Genomic DNA, 15,544 nt, shown 5'->3' on the forward strand with positions numbered 1-15,544 from the left:
ATGTGGTGGCTATAGTCCCAGCTACTTGGGAGGCTGAGGCAGGAGGATCACTTGAGCCCAGGATTTTGAGTCCAGCCAGGGCAGCATAGCAAGACCCTGTGTCTAAGAAAAAAAGAATTTGGCTTAGCTGGGCATGGTGGTACACACCTGTAATCCCAGCGACTCAGGAGGCTGAGGCAGGAGAATTGCCTGAACCCGGGAGGTGAAGGTTGCAGTGAGCTGAGATTGAGCCATTGCACTCCAGCCTAGGCAACAGAGCAAGACTCTGTCTTAAAAAAAAAAAAGGGTTTGGGAGAAAAATAACATGGGGACTTTAGAAGCCACGCATCAGAATCATAGAAGACTAGATTCACAGAACTTGTGTTCCAGCACTGGACACAGGATCTGAGAAGACAAACATCTTAAAGCCATCAAGTCAGAGACTGAATGGGGTTTGAATTAGAATACCAAAATGTTGGCCAGGCGTGGTGGCTCACACCTGCAATCCCAGCACTATGGGAGGTCGTGGTGGATGGATCACCTGAGGTCAGGAGTTTAAGACCAGCCTGGCCAACATGGTGAAACCCCAATCTCTACTAAAAATACAAAAATTAGCCAGGTGAGGTGGTGCACACCTGTAATCCCAGTTACTTAAGATGCTGAGGCATGAGAATCGCTTGAACCTGGGAGGCAGAGGTTGCAGTGAGCCAAGATTGTTCTAAGAGACAGAATGAGACTCAGTCTTAAAAAAAATAAAGAATATAAAAATGTTAGAACTCTAGAATCTTAGAACTTCAGACCCTTAGTGTGTCAGCATCATAGGGGATTAAATCTCAGAATCTTGGAACAGCTGTGTTGTTTTGGGGTTCTCAGAGATCACGTTTAGTTTGGAGAAACTAAGGCTCACAGGGCCACCCTAGCCCATGTGAAGCTGTGGGAAACTCTAGAAAAAGGCTTTCCTTCTTCAAGACACTTATTTCCATAAGTCAGGAAACTGTTATAATAGAAATGCAAATCTACACTGTCTACTATGAAGACAGCTTCCTTAGATATGGTGCTTTTATGCAGTGCACAACTTCAACAACTGTACATGGCAGACCTGCCTGCTCAGACTGAGGCAAGAATTTGCCCAAGGAACAGGGTCCAGGGCTAAGCTTGGACTGGAACCCAAGTCTCCTTCCTCCCAGTCTTTGGCCTAAGGTGCCTTAATAAGCAATGCAAGGCCTTGAATGTCTACCAGGATAGGGTAGGAAGATGTTGACTCTTCCTAGCCCTTTGGTTCCACCACTGAACAGCATTTCCTCCTTCACGTCAAACATCTTGGTCCTGGCCAGGTGCAGTAGCTCACACCTGTAATCTCAGCATTTTGGGAGGCTAAGGCGGGTGGATTGCTTGAGCCCAGGAGTTCAAGACCAGCCTGGGCAACATGGTGAAACCTTGTCTCTACAAAACATACCAAAACAGGCCGGGCGCGGTGGCTCAAGCCTGTAATCCCAGCACTTTGGGAGGCCGAGGCGGGTGGATCACGAGGTCAGGAGATCGAGACCCTCCTGGCTAACACGGTGAAACCCTGTCTCTACTAAAAATACAAAAAACTAGCCGGGCGAGGTGGCGGGTGCCTGTAGTCCCAGCTACTCGGAGGCTGAGGCGAGAGAATGGCGGGAACCCGGGAGGCGGAGCTTGCAGTGAGCCCAGATCGCGCCACTGCACTCCAGCCTGGGCGACAGAGCGAGACTCCGTCTCAAAAAAAAAAAAAAAAAAAAAAAACATACCAAAACAACAACAGCAACAACAACAACAACAAAACAATTAACCAGGCTTGGTGGCATGTGCCTGTAGTCCCAGCTATATTGGAGGCTGAGGTGGGAGGACTGCTTGAGCCCAGGAGGCGGAGATTGCAGTGAGCCATGATTGTGCCACTGTGCTCCAGCCTGAGTGACAGAATGAGACTCTGTCTCAGACAAAACAAAACAAAACAAAACAAAAACACACCAGCCTGGGCAACAAGGCAAAAACCTTACAAAAAATATAAAAATCAGATGGGCGCTGTGGGGCGCACCTGTAGTCCCAGCTACCTGGGAGGCTGAGATGGGAGGATCACTTGAGCCCAGGAGGTTGAGGCTGCAGCGAGCTGTGATCGTGTCACTGCACTCCAGTCTGAGTGACAGAGCAAGACCCTGTCTCAAAAAACAATGAAAAATAAAAACCATCTTGATCCTGAGGTCATTTGTAAGTGAAAAAGTGGGCTGTTATGCCAGCAGGTGACACCTGTACTCACTTCCTTCTGCAAAGCCCCAGGGCCCTAGATGGGGGCAATGCGGACCAGGGGTAGGTAGGAGTGGAAAGGGGAAAAGATAATTGAAAGCAGGCCCCAATATGGTGAATGTAGTTCCCTCAACTGAGGGCATCTGGATGATGTGGTGCACTGGGGGAGGATGGACCGAGTGGCCAAAGGGATCCCATGCTACAGGGTGATGGAACAAAGACCTGTGAACAGTTGCATTTTGTTTTGTTTTGTTTTGTTTTATTTGAGACAGTGTCTCACTCTCTCACTCAGGCTGGAGCACAGTACACTGTGCACCTGTAGTCCCAGTTACTTTGGAGGCTGAGGTGGGAGGATCACTTTAGCCCAGGAGGTGGAGGCTGCGGTGAGCCAGAAAGGCTGGGGTGGGCAGGGTAGGAAAGGTGGATGGAGATGGGCAGACAAAAGGATCCTGGACTGACTGAGGTGGAGGGAAAGACCTGCAAATGTCCGAGCACTGGAAAGAGAAGTGATGAGGGTGGAGAGGGAAGACTGGCTACAAAAGGCAGCCAGGCACACAGTGGTGGAACTCAAGATCTATGAAACAGAGAACTGCCAGGTGCGGTGGCTCATGCCTGTAGTCCCAGCACTTTGGGAGGCCGAGGTGGGTAGATCACCTGAGGTTAGGAGTTCAAGACCAGCCTGACCAATATGGTGAAACACCATCTCTACTAAAAGTACAAAAAATTAGCTGGGTGTGGTGGTGGGTGCCTGTAATCCCAACTACTTGGGAGGCTGAGGCAGGAGAACCATTTGAACCCGGAAGGTGGAGGTTTCAGTGAACCGAGATCGCACCACTCTACTCAAGTCTGGGCAACAAGAGTGAAACTCTGAGAAAAAGAAGAAAGGAAGAGAGGAGAGAGAGTAGAGGAGATAGAGGAGAGAGAGGAGAGAAAGGGGAGAGGAGAGGAGAGAAGATGAGCGAACTGAGTCCCAGGAAGAGAGGGTTAAAGGGATGAGGGATTGACTGCTGCTTGATGGCAGAACTAAAGATCTGGAAACAGTTCAGCCTCAGCTGTACCCCAGGGAGAAGATTAAAGGGGGATGTGCCAGACTACTGAGCAGATAGAACCTCGGAAGAGCTCAGCCACTGGCCTTCTTTCTCCCTGTCTCCTGATTTATTTTTCTTCACAGCTCCTACCACTACCTGGCATTTTTATGTAATCCGTGTTTACTTCCTAATTGCCTGTCTTTCCCAGGAGAATGTGAGCTCCATTTGGGCAGGGACTTTATGAGTTTTGTTCACTGCTAGTCACCAGTGCCAGATCTGTTTATCTGTTTCTTGCACATTGTAGACACATGATAAATGTCATTATGGGAAAGGGAAGACTTGTGCATGAATTAACAACACATACTGTTGTAAGCTGGTGAAAATCATTGAAAAGAACATACTGTAAAGCTATAAGTCTTAAAATAGTGTGGCACGGACAGAACTACAAATAGATGAATTTTGTGGGCCACGTGACAACAGAGATCTTATCTATCTTGGTTATTGTTCTAGGTTGATCCCCTAAATAAAGGCATCTGGCACACAGTAGGTGCTCAGGAGGAACTGTTGAATGACAGACTATCACAGATTTGCAAGGAGAGGGGCAAGGAGAGGGACTGGGGCTGTGAGATATGGTAGAGGGTGATAGGTGAGTTGCTTTATGTTGGAACCAAAGACCTTTAGCCATCGTCTGTCTCCTCCACTCCTATTTTATTTTTCTCCATCACACTTACTGCCACTTCAAGTGTTTATATGTTTAGTAGTTTGTATCCTCATTGCAATTTGAGGGCAAGGACCTTAGCTGTCTTCTTCCCCATGGTATACCTATTGGCATATAGTGCGTGCTCAATAAGCATTTTTACTTTAGTAATGGTGGGAGAAGGCTTATTGTACCAGGTAGCAATACACATAATGGAGCTACAGTAATTAAAACAGTGTGGCATCAGCACAAAACCACGGAAAGATAAAGAATGCAGGAGGAGTGGTGTGAAGACTGAGAGTTTGTCTCATTCATCATGTGCACTGAGTGCCTGTGGCCAGCGCCTGACACACGGTAGGTGCCCAGTAAACATTAATGTTCTTATGCACATGAGGAGACAGCTGTTTTACCAGACATCAAAACATGGAACATGGCCAGACAATGGCTCACGCTTGCAATCCCAGCACTCTGGAAGGCCAAGGCAGGTGGATCACTTGAGGCAAGGAGTTGGAGACCAGCCTGGCCAACGTGGTGACACCCCATCTCCACTAAAAGTACAGAAATAAGCCGGGTGTGGTGGCACACACCTATAATCCCAGCAACTCAAGAAGCTGAGGCACGAGAATCACTGGAACCTGGGAGGCAGAGGTTGCATTGAATGGAGATTGTCCCACTCACTCCAGCCTGGGCAACATAGTGAGACTCTATCTCAAACAAACAAACAAAAAACCAGAGGTAGATAATGAAGGTGCGAGGGGTAGCCTTCGGATAGCCATGCTCTCTGCCTGGTCCAGTGGTGTGTGCCCCACGTCTGGAACAGCGCCTGGCACAAAGCAGGCTCTCAGGAATCAATGAATGAACGAATGAATCCTGCAGGAGGCCAGTCGGGAGGCGATGCGCCTGGAGGCCGCTGGACGGTGGGACCCACGGCCTGCGCCGGTCCCCTGCACACCCCCCACCCCGGGGGACCCACCTGTACTCGTAGTCGGAGCCCGCCTTGGCCGAGCCGTCCTCAGTGCGGTAGTCCACGTAGAAGGTGCTGTTGCCCTCGCCGCCCTGGCACGTGACGGACAGCAGCACGGAGCCGCAGTTCTCCAGGCAGTGGTAGAGGCTGGGCTCGAAGAAGATGCGGCTGGCGCCGTCGTCCTCGTCCTCGCCCGCGCCCTCGGCCGGCGACGCCCTGCGTGAGGCGTCCGCCGCGTGTCTGCGCAGCACGTTCCCAGCGCCGGTCATGAGCCGAGTGGCCTGGATGCGGTAGAAGGCGCGGCTCTTCTGTTGGTGCAGCAGCGCGTAGTAGTTGGCGATGCCCACCAGTTGCTCCAGGTCTTTGTCCGGGTGCTTCTGCTTGAGGTCCTTGAGGATCTGGATGACCTCGCGGCGGCTGGCATCCAGCTCGCGCGCCTCGGCGGGGCCCCGGCCCAGGCCGCCCAGCTCGCCTGGGGCCTCGGCGCCCACGAACGTGCCGTCCAGCTCGATGCTCTTCGGGGGGTCGCCCTCTGCGCCTATGATGATGCCGCTGCGCGGGTCGGTGCGGTAGCGCTTGTACACATACTTGTAGAAGAGGAGCCGCTTGTCGGCCATCCAGGCGAATACCACGCACACCGGGAAGAAGACCAGGGTCAGCAGCGCCTCCCACACCTGCGGGCGGCGGGCGTCAGGGCGAGGCCGGGCGGGCCGCCTCCTCCCACCCCGCCTCTGCCGCTCCCCATCTCTCTCCCCAACTCCCAAGCCCACCGTCTCTCCCTATCCCTTTCTCTGCTGTTTTGTTTCGTTTTGTTTTTGAGACAGAGTCTTGTTCTGTAGCCCAGGCTGGAGTGCAGTGGCGCGGCCTCGGCGCACTAAACATTGAACCTTGGCCTCCCGGGTCTCGGTTCAAGCAATTCTCCCGCCTCAGCCTCCCGAGTAGCTGGGATTACAGGCATGCGCCACCATGCCTAGCTAATTTTTGTATTTTTTTTTTTAGTAGAGACGGGGTTTCACCATGTTGACCAGGCTGGTCTTGAACTCCTGACCTCGTGATCCTCCCGCCTCGAGCTCCCAAAGTGCTGGGATTATAGGTGTGAGCCTTGTCTCTGTTTTTATTCATCTCTGCCTTTCCCCATCTTTCTCCTCCCCCGTCTCCGTCTCTCCCCACCTCTTTCTGTCTCTGTTCATCTCTGCCTTTCCCCATGTCTCTATCCCGAGTTCTGTTTCCCCCATTTCTCTCTCTTCCTCTTCTTCTCCCATCTCTCTCCATCTCAATTTCTGTTCATCTCTGCCTCTCCCTGTCTCTCTCTCCTCCCCTCTCCCCATCTCTCCCCACCCTTTCTGTGTCTGTTCGTCTCTCCCTTTCCCCATCTCTCTCTCCCCCGCCATTTCTCTGTCTCCTGCTCCTTCCCCCATCTCGCTCTGTCTCCTTCTATCTCTGGCCCTCCCTTTTGGTCTCTGACTCTGTTCATCTCTGCCTCTCCCCATCTCTCTCCCCGGAGTTCTCCGTTTCCCCCCATTTCTCTCTTTCCCTCTCCTTCCCCCATCTCTCTCCATCTCGTTCTATCTCTGTTCATCTCTGCCTCTCCCCACCTCTCTCCTCCTCCTCCTTTCTCTCTCCTTTCCCGCCCCTCTCTTAGTTTCTCTCAACCTCCCTCTTGTCTCTGTTCATCTCTATCTCTCCCCATCTCTCTCTCCCCACCATTTCTCTCTCTCCCTCTCCTTCCCCCCATCTCTCTCCATCTTTTTCTCTCTCTGTCCCTCCCTTTTGGTCTCTGTTTGGCTCTTGCCTCTCCCCATGTCTGGACATGTCTCCATGCTCTTTTATATCTTTTGGTAGATCTCCATCTCTCTCCCTGGTGAGTTTCTTTCTCTTTCTCTCTTAATATCTGTGTTTCTTCAGAGCTACTTTTTTTCCCTCTCCCTGTCCCCATTTCTCTGTCTCTCCTTTCCCCTGTCCTTATCTTAGTTTCTATTTCCCTTGTCTCTGTTCACCTCTCTCTCTGCCCATCTCTCTCTCCTCCCATCTCTCTCTCCTCATCTCTCTCCTTTCTCCTACCCCTTTCCATCTCGTTCCGTCTCTGTCCCTCCCTCTCTGTCTCTGTCTCTGCTCATCCTCTCCCCATCTCTCCCCACCCCCTTTTCTCTCTCTCTCCTTGCTCCCGTTCCTCTCCATCTCTGTCTCTCTGTTCCTCACTTATTCTCTATTTCCCTCTTATCTCTGTTCACCTCTGCCTCTCCCCATCTCTCTCCCTCGCCTCCTCCCATCTCTTTTTAACTGCGTCCTCCCTTTTTGTCTCTGGCCTCTCCCCATCCCCCCACATTTATATCTCTCTCTCCATCTCGTTCTCTCTCTCTCTGTTCCTGTTCGTCTCTGCCTCTCTCCATCGCTCTCTGTGTGTGCCGCTGTCTCTTTCCCTCCTTGCCTCTGTCTCAATGGTTTTCTTAGCCTTTCCTCCTCCTCTGTCTCTCTCCCTGGCTCCCTCTCTTTTCTTGTCGCCTCGGTCTCCTTGTCTCCATGTCCTTCTTTTATATCTATTGGTAGATACCTATTTCCATCCCTCGTGAGTTTCTTTCTCTTTCTCAATATCTGTGTTTCTCCAGAGCTACTTTTCTCTCTCTCTCCCTCCCTATCTCACTCCCCATCTCTGTGTGCATGTGCGCGTATGTGCATGTGTGCGTGTGCACGCATGTGTGTGTGCATGTGTGTGTGCATGTGCGCGTGTGCGTGCATGTGTGCGTGCATGTGTGTGTGCATGTGTGTGTGCATGTGCGCGTGTGCATGCATGTGTGTGCATGTGCGCGTGTGCATGCATGTGTGTGTGCATGTGTGTGTGAGTGCATATGTGTGTGTCCATCTGTGTGTGTGTGTGCGCGCGTGTGTGCGTGTGTGTATGTGTTCTCTTTCTCTCCTGGTCTCCTCATTCATCCATCTATCCACCTTTTAGATGCTGAGAACCATGCCCGGCTGCTTCGGTTCCAGGAACCCAGACATCTTCATCTACTACCAAGCAACAGACAATCCCCCCCTGTGATCCCAGCTGCTGTCAAGAGACAGAGCCTGTGTCTCTTCTGGCCTCTCACTCCCTCCATCTTTTTTCTGCCTGCCCCATTTCTCCCCCATCACCTAGGGGTGCCTCCACTTCTCCAAACCTCGCCCATCATCCAGGGCCTGCTCTCTGTTCACCCAAACGCCCTCAATTCCCCACCCACGACCCCCGCCAGTGCCTCCTTAGCATCTTCCTGGCCCTCATGGACAGGCTCTGCCTCTAATAGAGACACACATCTGGCTCTTCTGCCCATAAAACCAGTTCCAATGCACAGGCAGGGCAGCTCTGAGTTTGGAGCCTGGCTTTACCACAGGGATGACTATCTCGTCTCTTGGTCTATAAAATGGGGACATTTCCAAGACTGAATGAGCACATGTATTCCTAGCACACAGCATTCTCAGTTTCTGACACATGGAAAAGACTCAAGATATGAAATTAACATTGCCTGGCCAAGAATGGTGGCTCTCGCCTGTAATCCCAGCACTTTAGAAGGCCAGAGTGGGTGGATCACCTGAGGCCAGGAGTTCGAGAACAGCCTGGCCAACATGGTGAAACCCCATCTCTACCAAAAATACAAAATTAGCCGGGCGTGGTGGTGTGCATCTGTAATCCCAGTTACTTGGGTGGCTGAGGTGGGAGAACTGCTTGAGCCCAGGAGGGGGAGGTTGCAGTGAGCCGAGATCATGTCTCTGCATTCCAGTCAGGGTGACAGAGTAAGCCTCTAACTTTAAAAAAAAAGAAGAAGAAAAAGAAAGAAAAGAACATCGCTATCATTATTATTTAGTACTATTATCTCGGGCTCACAGAGGCCCAAGACTCAGTCTGCTGGTGGTCCGGCACAGGCCTGGCACATGGAAAGCATCCACCAAGACTCCAGGGTTCGCCTTGAAGATATTCATGGAAAGATTCAAATGTTACCTTTCCCATCAAAGATGAAGAAGAAAAGATTAAAGAGTATTTACCGGCCAGGCACGGTGGCTCACGCCTGTAATCCCAGCACTTTGGGAGGTGAAGATGGGCGGATCACAAGGGCCAACATGGTGAAACCCCATCTCTACTAAAAATACAAAAATTAGCTGGGTGCACGCCTGTAATCCCAGCTACTCAGGAGGCTGAGGCAGGATAATTGCTTGAACCTGGAAGGCGGAGGTTGCAGTGAGCTGAGATCACACCATTGCACTCCAGCCTGGCAACAGAGCGAGACTCCATTTCAAAAAAAAAAAAAAAAAAAGTATTTACGATGAGAAGGCCCCCGAAGGCCAGGCACGGTGGTTCATGCCTATAATCCCTGCACTTTGGGAGGCCGAGGTGGGAGGATCACTTGAGCTCAGGAGTTCGAGACCAGCCTGGCCAACATGGTGAAACCCCACCTCTACTAAACGTTTTGAGACCAGCCTGGCCAACATGGTGAAACCCCATCTCTACCAAAAATACAAAAATCAGCCAAGTGTGGTGGTGTGCACCTGTAATCCCAGCTATTAGGAAGGCTGAGGCAGGAGAATCGCTTGAATCTGGGAGGTGGAGGTTGCAATTAGCCGAGATTGCACCCCTGAACTCCAGCCTGGGGGACAGAGTAAGACTCTATCTCAAAAAAAAAAAAAAAAAAAGAAGGCCCCTGAAACACCTTAAAAACAACCCTGGTAGGAAAAATATCTACGATCCAGTTGCCACACCCTGCTCTCACTGTGTTTAACTGATGGCTCAGAGAACAGGCAAGACTTGCAAATAGTACAACTGCATGAAGCCAACAGGCAGATTTGGGAAAAGGAGCCGAATGTTCAGCGCAAGCTGTGAAATGAACTCTCTCCCTTCTATTAATTGAACCTACCACTATGTATATTGCAAGGGAGTCTCTATTCATCAGAAGACAATCCCAAACCCCTAAGATTTTTCTTCCTCCCTGCAGGTAAATAAAAGATGATTCTAGCCGATTCACAATGTTTTTCTAGAGCACCCACTAAGAATGTGTCCAGCCTGGGAGGGCACTGTGACATTTTCAGGCCTCAGTGGAGCAGGCGCAACCCTGAGATACAGTATTGGAAATCTGGGGGTGTTTATGGGCTTCCATAATCACTAGGGAGGGGGAACATGGTCTTGGCCTTTCCTGGCCCAATGACATCCAGCAACTCACGGGACAGTCCCACACAATACAGAAATGTTCCATATGCTGGCTTATTTCAGAACCTGCCACTAACGTTCTTATCCGTGAAAACACTGTTTATGATAGTTAGAATTTATAACTCTGTTTTATGTTTTTTTTTTTTTTTCTTTTTTGAGACAGACTTTTGCTCTTGTTGCCCAGGCTGGAGTGCAATGGCGCAATCTCAGCTCACCGCAACCTTTGCCTCCCGGATTCAAGTGATTCTCCTGCCTCAGCCTCCCAAGTACCTGGGATTACAGGCGTGCACCACCACACCTGGCTAATTTTGTATTTTTAGTAGAGACAGGGTTTCTCCATGTTGGTCAGGCTGGTCTTGAACTCCCGACCTTGGGTAATCCGCCCACCTCGGCCTCCCAAAGTGCTGGGATTACAGGTGTGAGCCATTGCGCCCGGCTTATGTATATCATTTATATCTTTTTTAAATGTCTTTTTTTTTTTTTTTTTTTCTGAGATGAAGTCTATCTCTGTTGCCCAGGCTGGAGTGCAGTGGCCCAGTCTCCTCCACCTCCCAGGTTCAAGCATTTCTCCTGCCTCAGCCTCCCGAGTAGCTGGAATTACAGGCACCAGCCACTATGTCCAACTATTTTTTGTATTTTTAGTAGAGATGGGGTTTCACCATGTTGGTCAGGCTGGTTTCGAACTCATGACCTCAGGTGATCCATCCACCTCAGCCTCCCAAAGTGCTGGGATTATAGGTGTGAGCCACTGTGCCTGGCCTTATGTATGGTTTCACATACTCCAAATACACTTGTTTTAAGTCTCGTGGCTACCTGTTGCTCTTCCTAGACTTCTTGCATGTAATGGTTTCTGATCTTTTTCTTTCTTTGAAGCCCAACTTATTCATTATAAATCGGTGCCTGCATTTGGCTCCCTTGTCATGAGGGTATTTGTGATGAAGCATTTCCAGGTGGAAATACACTGTTCTGTTAGAAACCTTTTCTTTAGGCGGGGCACAGTGGCTCACGCCTGTAATCACTTGAGGTCGGGAGTTCAAGACCATCCTGGCCAACATGGCAAAATCCCGTCTCTACTAAAAATACAAAAATTAGCTGGGCATGGTGGCGCACACCTGTAATCTCAGCTACTCAGGAGGCTGAGGCAGGAGAATCGCTTGAACCTGGGAGGTGGAGATTGCAGTGAGCCAAGATCATGCCACTGCACTCCAGCCTGGGCGACAGAGAAAGACTCCGTCTCAAAAAAAAAAAAATAGAAATATTTTCTTTGTAACACAGTTTGGACAATTATATTGACTTTTTGGAAGCCAAATGCATAGGGGAGTTTGTTAATGAATAGCTAACATTTACTCTGTTCCAGGCAGACTATTTTAAGTCTTTCCACACGGAGCAATTCAGTTAATCCTCATGGCAGCCCTATGAAGTCAGCACTCTCATGATCCCCATTTTACAGGTGGGGAAACTGAGGCATGGAGAAGCTAAGGAACCTGCCCTAGGTCACACAGTGAGGGAAAGGCAGAGGTGGGATTTGAACCCAGATCTCTGGCTTCAGGTACATGGATCAAACTCTGAGGCTACAAGATCTCTCTGTTATTACCTAAGAATTTCATGTCAGCAGAAATAAAGGGATGTAACAAAATATCTGTTACATTCTCCTTTCTTCCTTTCTTTTCTCTTTTTTGAGAGAGTCTCACTCTGTCACCCGGGGTAGAGTACAGTGGGGCCATCTTGGTTCACTGCAACTTCCGCCTCCCAGATTTAAGAGATTCTCCTGCCTCAGCCTCCCGAGTAGCTGGGATTACAGGCGAGCACCACCATGCTGAGCTAACTTTTGTATTTTTAGTAGTGATGGGGTTTCACCATGTTGGCCAGACTGGTCTCAAACTCCTGATCTCAGGTCCTGCCTCGACCTCCCAAAGTGCTAGGATTACAGGCGTGAGCTACCATACCTGGCCTCAAAGGCCTTTTTGAAAGCCTAAGTCAGGACACTGACTTCATTTTAACAGCACCTTAAACTATGATATATCACTGCACGCTTTTCACCATGGCAGATAAGAAACTCTCTCCTCTTTCTCTCTCCCTCTTCAGGAGCCCTGTCTTCTGGTGTCACTGTCCTCCCCTTTCCTCACTGTGGCTTCTGATCCCTCTGTTATATATCCTCCTTCACAGAAAACCCACAAGGCATTTTTCTGTCTCTAGCTTCAGATCCTTCCTGGGAAGAAACTGTAACTGGCAGAAACCTGACAGATAGGCAAAAATAGATTACACACATGTGTGAATGAATCCTGGACACCTGCAAATAAATTATGCATGTGTGTGACTGAATTTGGCCAGGCCCATAAATAAATTATGCAAATGTAGGAGGCAGTCATGGGGTTGTGGGAACTACATTAGGCAAACGTTGTCAAGGAAGACTACATAGTATGCAGGTTAAGACACGGGCTAAGCGAAAGGCTAATTAATGATTATGAGAATATAGGTATAAATTATGCAGCTGTGAGTCTAAATTTTGTCTCACTATTGGAATAAATTATGCAAAGCAGTCACTGGGCTTATATCGATGTTGCGTTGGATGAGAGTATACGTTACACTGAAGTGGCATAAATTATCCCAACATCAGAAACTGATGATGAATAATGAATGAATCATGCAAACCGTGATTACATGTTTGGCAAATGGCTAAATTATGCAGATGTAGGTATGTATCTATGCAAGCCTGTGGATAAATTATGCAAATTGCACTAAGTTACTCAAGTCAATTAGCAACGTTGGAAAACACAAGGCTGGATTATATGCGAGGGTAGTATGAATTATGTGAATGGAGGATGTCTTATTGCAAAAGCGAGACTCAATTATGCAAAAGGTAGAGAGTGTAGGAAAACATGTGAACATACCTAGCATGCATTACACAGATCACAGGGGCTCTGTTAGTACATACAACACCCTTTTGGGAGCTAAAAGGTGCCCCTTCCAAATAAGCGTACTGTTATTAAGTGCAAAACAGTGCATCCCTCCAGGCAAATCAATGTTTGCTGCACCCTCCAGAGATACGGCTGGGTAGCATGAGCAGGACTCCAGCTCCCCCCAGCAGGACTTGCCCTGTTTGACTTAATCCCCTTGTGCAGTCTGTGACTTGCACAACTGTACTTAGCAGCCCTCTCAGATGTGAGTGTGCATTTCTGCAAATACACCAATCAACATTCCAAGCCAAGAGCCACCTCTCTGAATTTCGCAGACACACATGCACCAAGAAAGCATCCATGGGTCTTTGCTCACCTGGACCACACCCGGGGAAAAAACAGCAAGGATGAGATAAAGCCAAACATAGGCGAAGATGCTCCAAGAGGCAGTGACGAAGAAGACTCTCAGGTGCTTGATCTTGCGGCTCTCGCCGGCTGGGATGACATAGATGCACACAGCGATGACCACAAACATGTTGAAGGCAGCGCTGCCCACGATGGTGCCTGGGCCCAGCTCACCCGCCTGGAAGTTGTGACCGCAGACCTCGATGACTGACAGCAGGATCTCGGGTGCAGAGGAGCCCAGGGCCATGAGCGTGAGGTTGGACACTGTCTCGTTCCAAATGCGAACGGTGCCCACGCTGGTCTCGCCGTTGGCCTTGGTGATGGTGATCTCCTTTTCTTTTGATGTGATGACCTCGATGGCCGCCATGAAGCGGTCGGCGATGATGGACACTCCCAGAAACATGTAGACCATGGCCACAAAGTAGACCACTGCCCGTGCCGCCTTGTCACCCAGCGATGGGTCGTCGGGCTCCCACACGGGCAGCAGCACCCCCGGCTGGCAGCGGTAGGACCCCTGGCAGCCCCCTGTGTTGGTGTCGCTGTCATTGGCCGGGGGAGGCGGCAGGGAGGGGGTTGGGGTGGCTGCCCCGGAGCACGGGGGAGCCGCCAGGAGGAGTGCGACCCCCACCAAGGCCAGGGGAGCCATGGGGGGTGGTGGGGTCCTATGGGGAAGGAGGAGGAGGTCTGGGTGAGGGAAGCAAACCCCTTTGTGTAACACAAAGTTCAAAGCTCACTGGGGAAGGAGGGTTAGGGGAGAAGCTGAGGACCAATGCAGGGAGGATGGGGCCCAGGGTGACGGAGACACAGAGAGACACAGAGAGTGCCAGAGACCCACAGAGAGAGAAAGACTGAAAGATAAGGACAGAGGAACCTCCATGCGCTGCTGGTGGGAATGCAGATTGGTCTATGCACTTCGGGACACTACAGCCGAACACAGCACACATCGTGCAATTCAGCAGTTTTGCTCCTCGGTATGTGCCTGAGAAATAGGTCCTTATGTCCACTAAGGAGCCAGGCGCAGTGGCTCACACCTGTAATCCCTGCACTTTGGGAGGCCGAGGTGGGTGGATCACCTGAGGTCAGGAGTTCAAGACCAGCCTGGCCGACATGGTGAAACCCCGTCTCTACTAAAAATACAAAAACTAGCTGGGCAGGGTGGCGGGAGTCTGTAACCCCAGCTACTCGGGAGGCTGAGGCAAGAGAATCGCTTGAACCTGGGAGGCGGAGGTTGCAGTGAGCTGAGGTGGCGCTACTGTAGTCCAGCCTGGGTGACAGAGTGAGACTTCATCTCAAAATAAAATAAAACAAGAATGTTCATAGCAGCTTTATTTATAATAGCGTCAATCTTGAAACAACCCAGAGGCCTATCAGCAGTAAAATGGAGATAGACGTTTGGAGGATTTGCACAGTGGAATATTATAGAGCACTGAAAAGGGAGTGGATTATTTGCTGCTGCACCCAGCACATGGATGAATCTCACAGATGTCACAACGGCTGAATGAAGCCAGGCACAAAAGCACACAAACTGCCAAATTCACTGAGAGGCAGGGAGCAGGAGGCTCTGAGTTTGTTAGGAGATTCAGTCTCCAACTCGGCCCTGTGAAAGCTCTTGTGCAGGATTTGGGCTGTGGCGGGTGTTGGACCATGTCTGTTTCAAGGAGGGCTGGGGAGGGGTTGCTGGAGGGTCTCATTCATGTCCCTCCCCAAGGTGGTAGCAGGCATCAGTCTCTCCAGCTTCCCGGTGTCTGACCTGGGCTTCTCCCCAGGCTCTGTAAGTGGTGCAGTTCCTTAGGGGCTGTGACATCCAAGGCCCTGTGCCGGGCTTTCTGTCCCATTTGTGGGTGTGGGGGCTCTACTGTTTCATTATTTCTCTCCCTGCCTCAGGTGCTGAGTTTGAGTGGCTATTATCGTGTCTTATCTGGGTCTCCTTTTAAAACACAAATCACTGGACACGGTGGCTCATACCTGTAATCCCAGCACTTTAAGGCCGAGGCAGGTGGATCACTTGAGGTCAGGAGTTTGAGACCAGCCTGGCCAACACGGTGAAACCCTGTCTCTACTAAAAATACAAAAAAAAAAAAAAAAAAAAATTAGCCAGGTGTGGTGGCGTGTGCCTGTAATCTCAGCTACTCAGGAGGC

General features: G+C 50.2%; 1 protein-coding gene across 2 annotated transcripts in view; it reads right to left on the bottom strand.

The window, feature by feature from the left end:
* SLC8A2 (solute carrier family 8 member A2) overlaps window positions 1-15,544 on the bottom strand; it is a 45,794-nt gene that overhangs the window by 25,663 nt on the left and 4,587 nt on the right. For both annotated transcript variants that reach the window (XM_033223823.1, XM_033223822.1), the window contains exons 2-3: window positions 13,377-14,067; window positions 4,943-5,607 (exon numbers count right to left, since the gene is read on the bottom strand). In XM_033223823.1, coding sequence (XP_033079714.1) covers window positions 4,943-5,607; window positions 13,377-14,051 — 1,340 coding nt within the window. In that variant the 5' untranslated portion in view covers window positions 14,052-14,067. The remainder of the gene's footprint in view (window positions 1-4,942; window positions 5,608-13,376; window positions 14,068-15,544) is intronic.

Source organism: Trachypithecus francoisi, unplaced genomic scaffold, assembly GCF_009764315.1.
Source record: "Trachypithecus francoisi isolate TF-2019V2 unplaced genomic scaffold, Tfra_2.0 Lachesis_group12, whole genome shotgun sequence".
In the NCBI taxonomy this organism is placed as follows: domain Eukaryota; kingdom Metazoa; phylum Chordata; class Mammalia; order Primates; family Cercopithecidae; genus Trachypithecus; species Trachypithecus francoisi.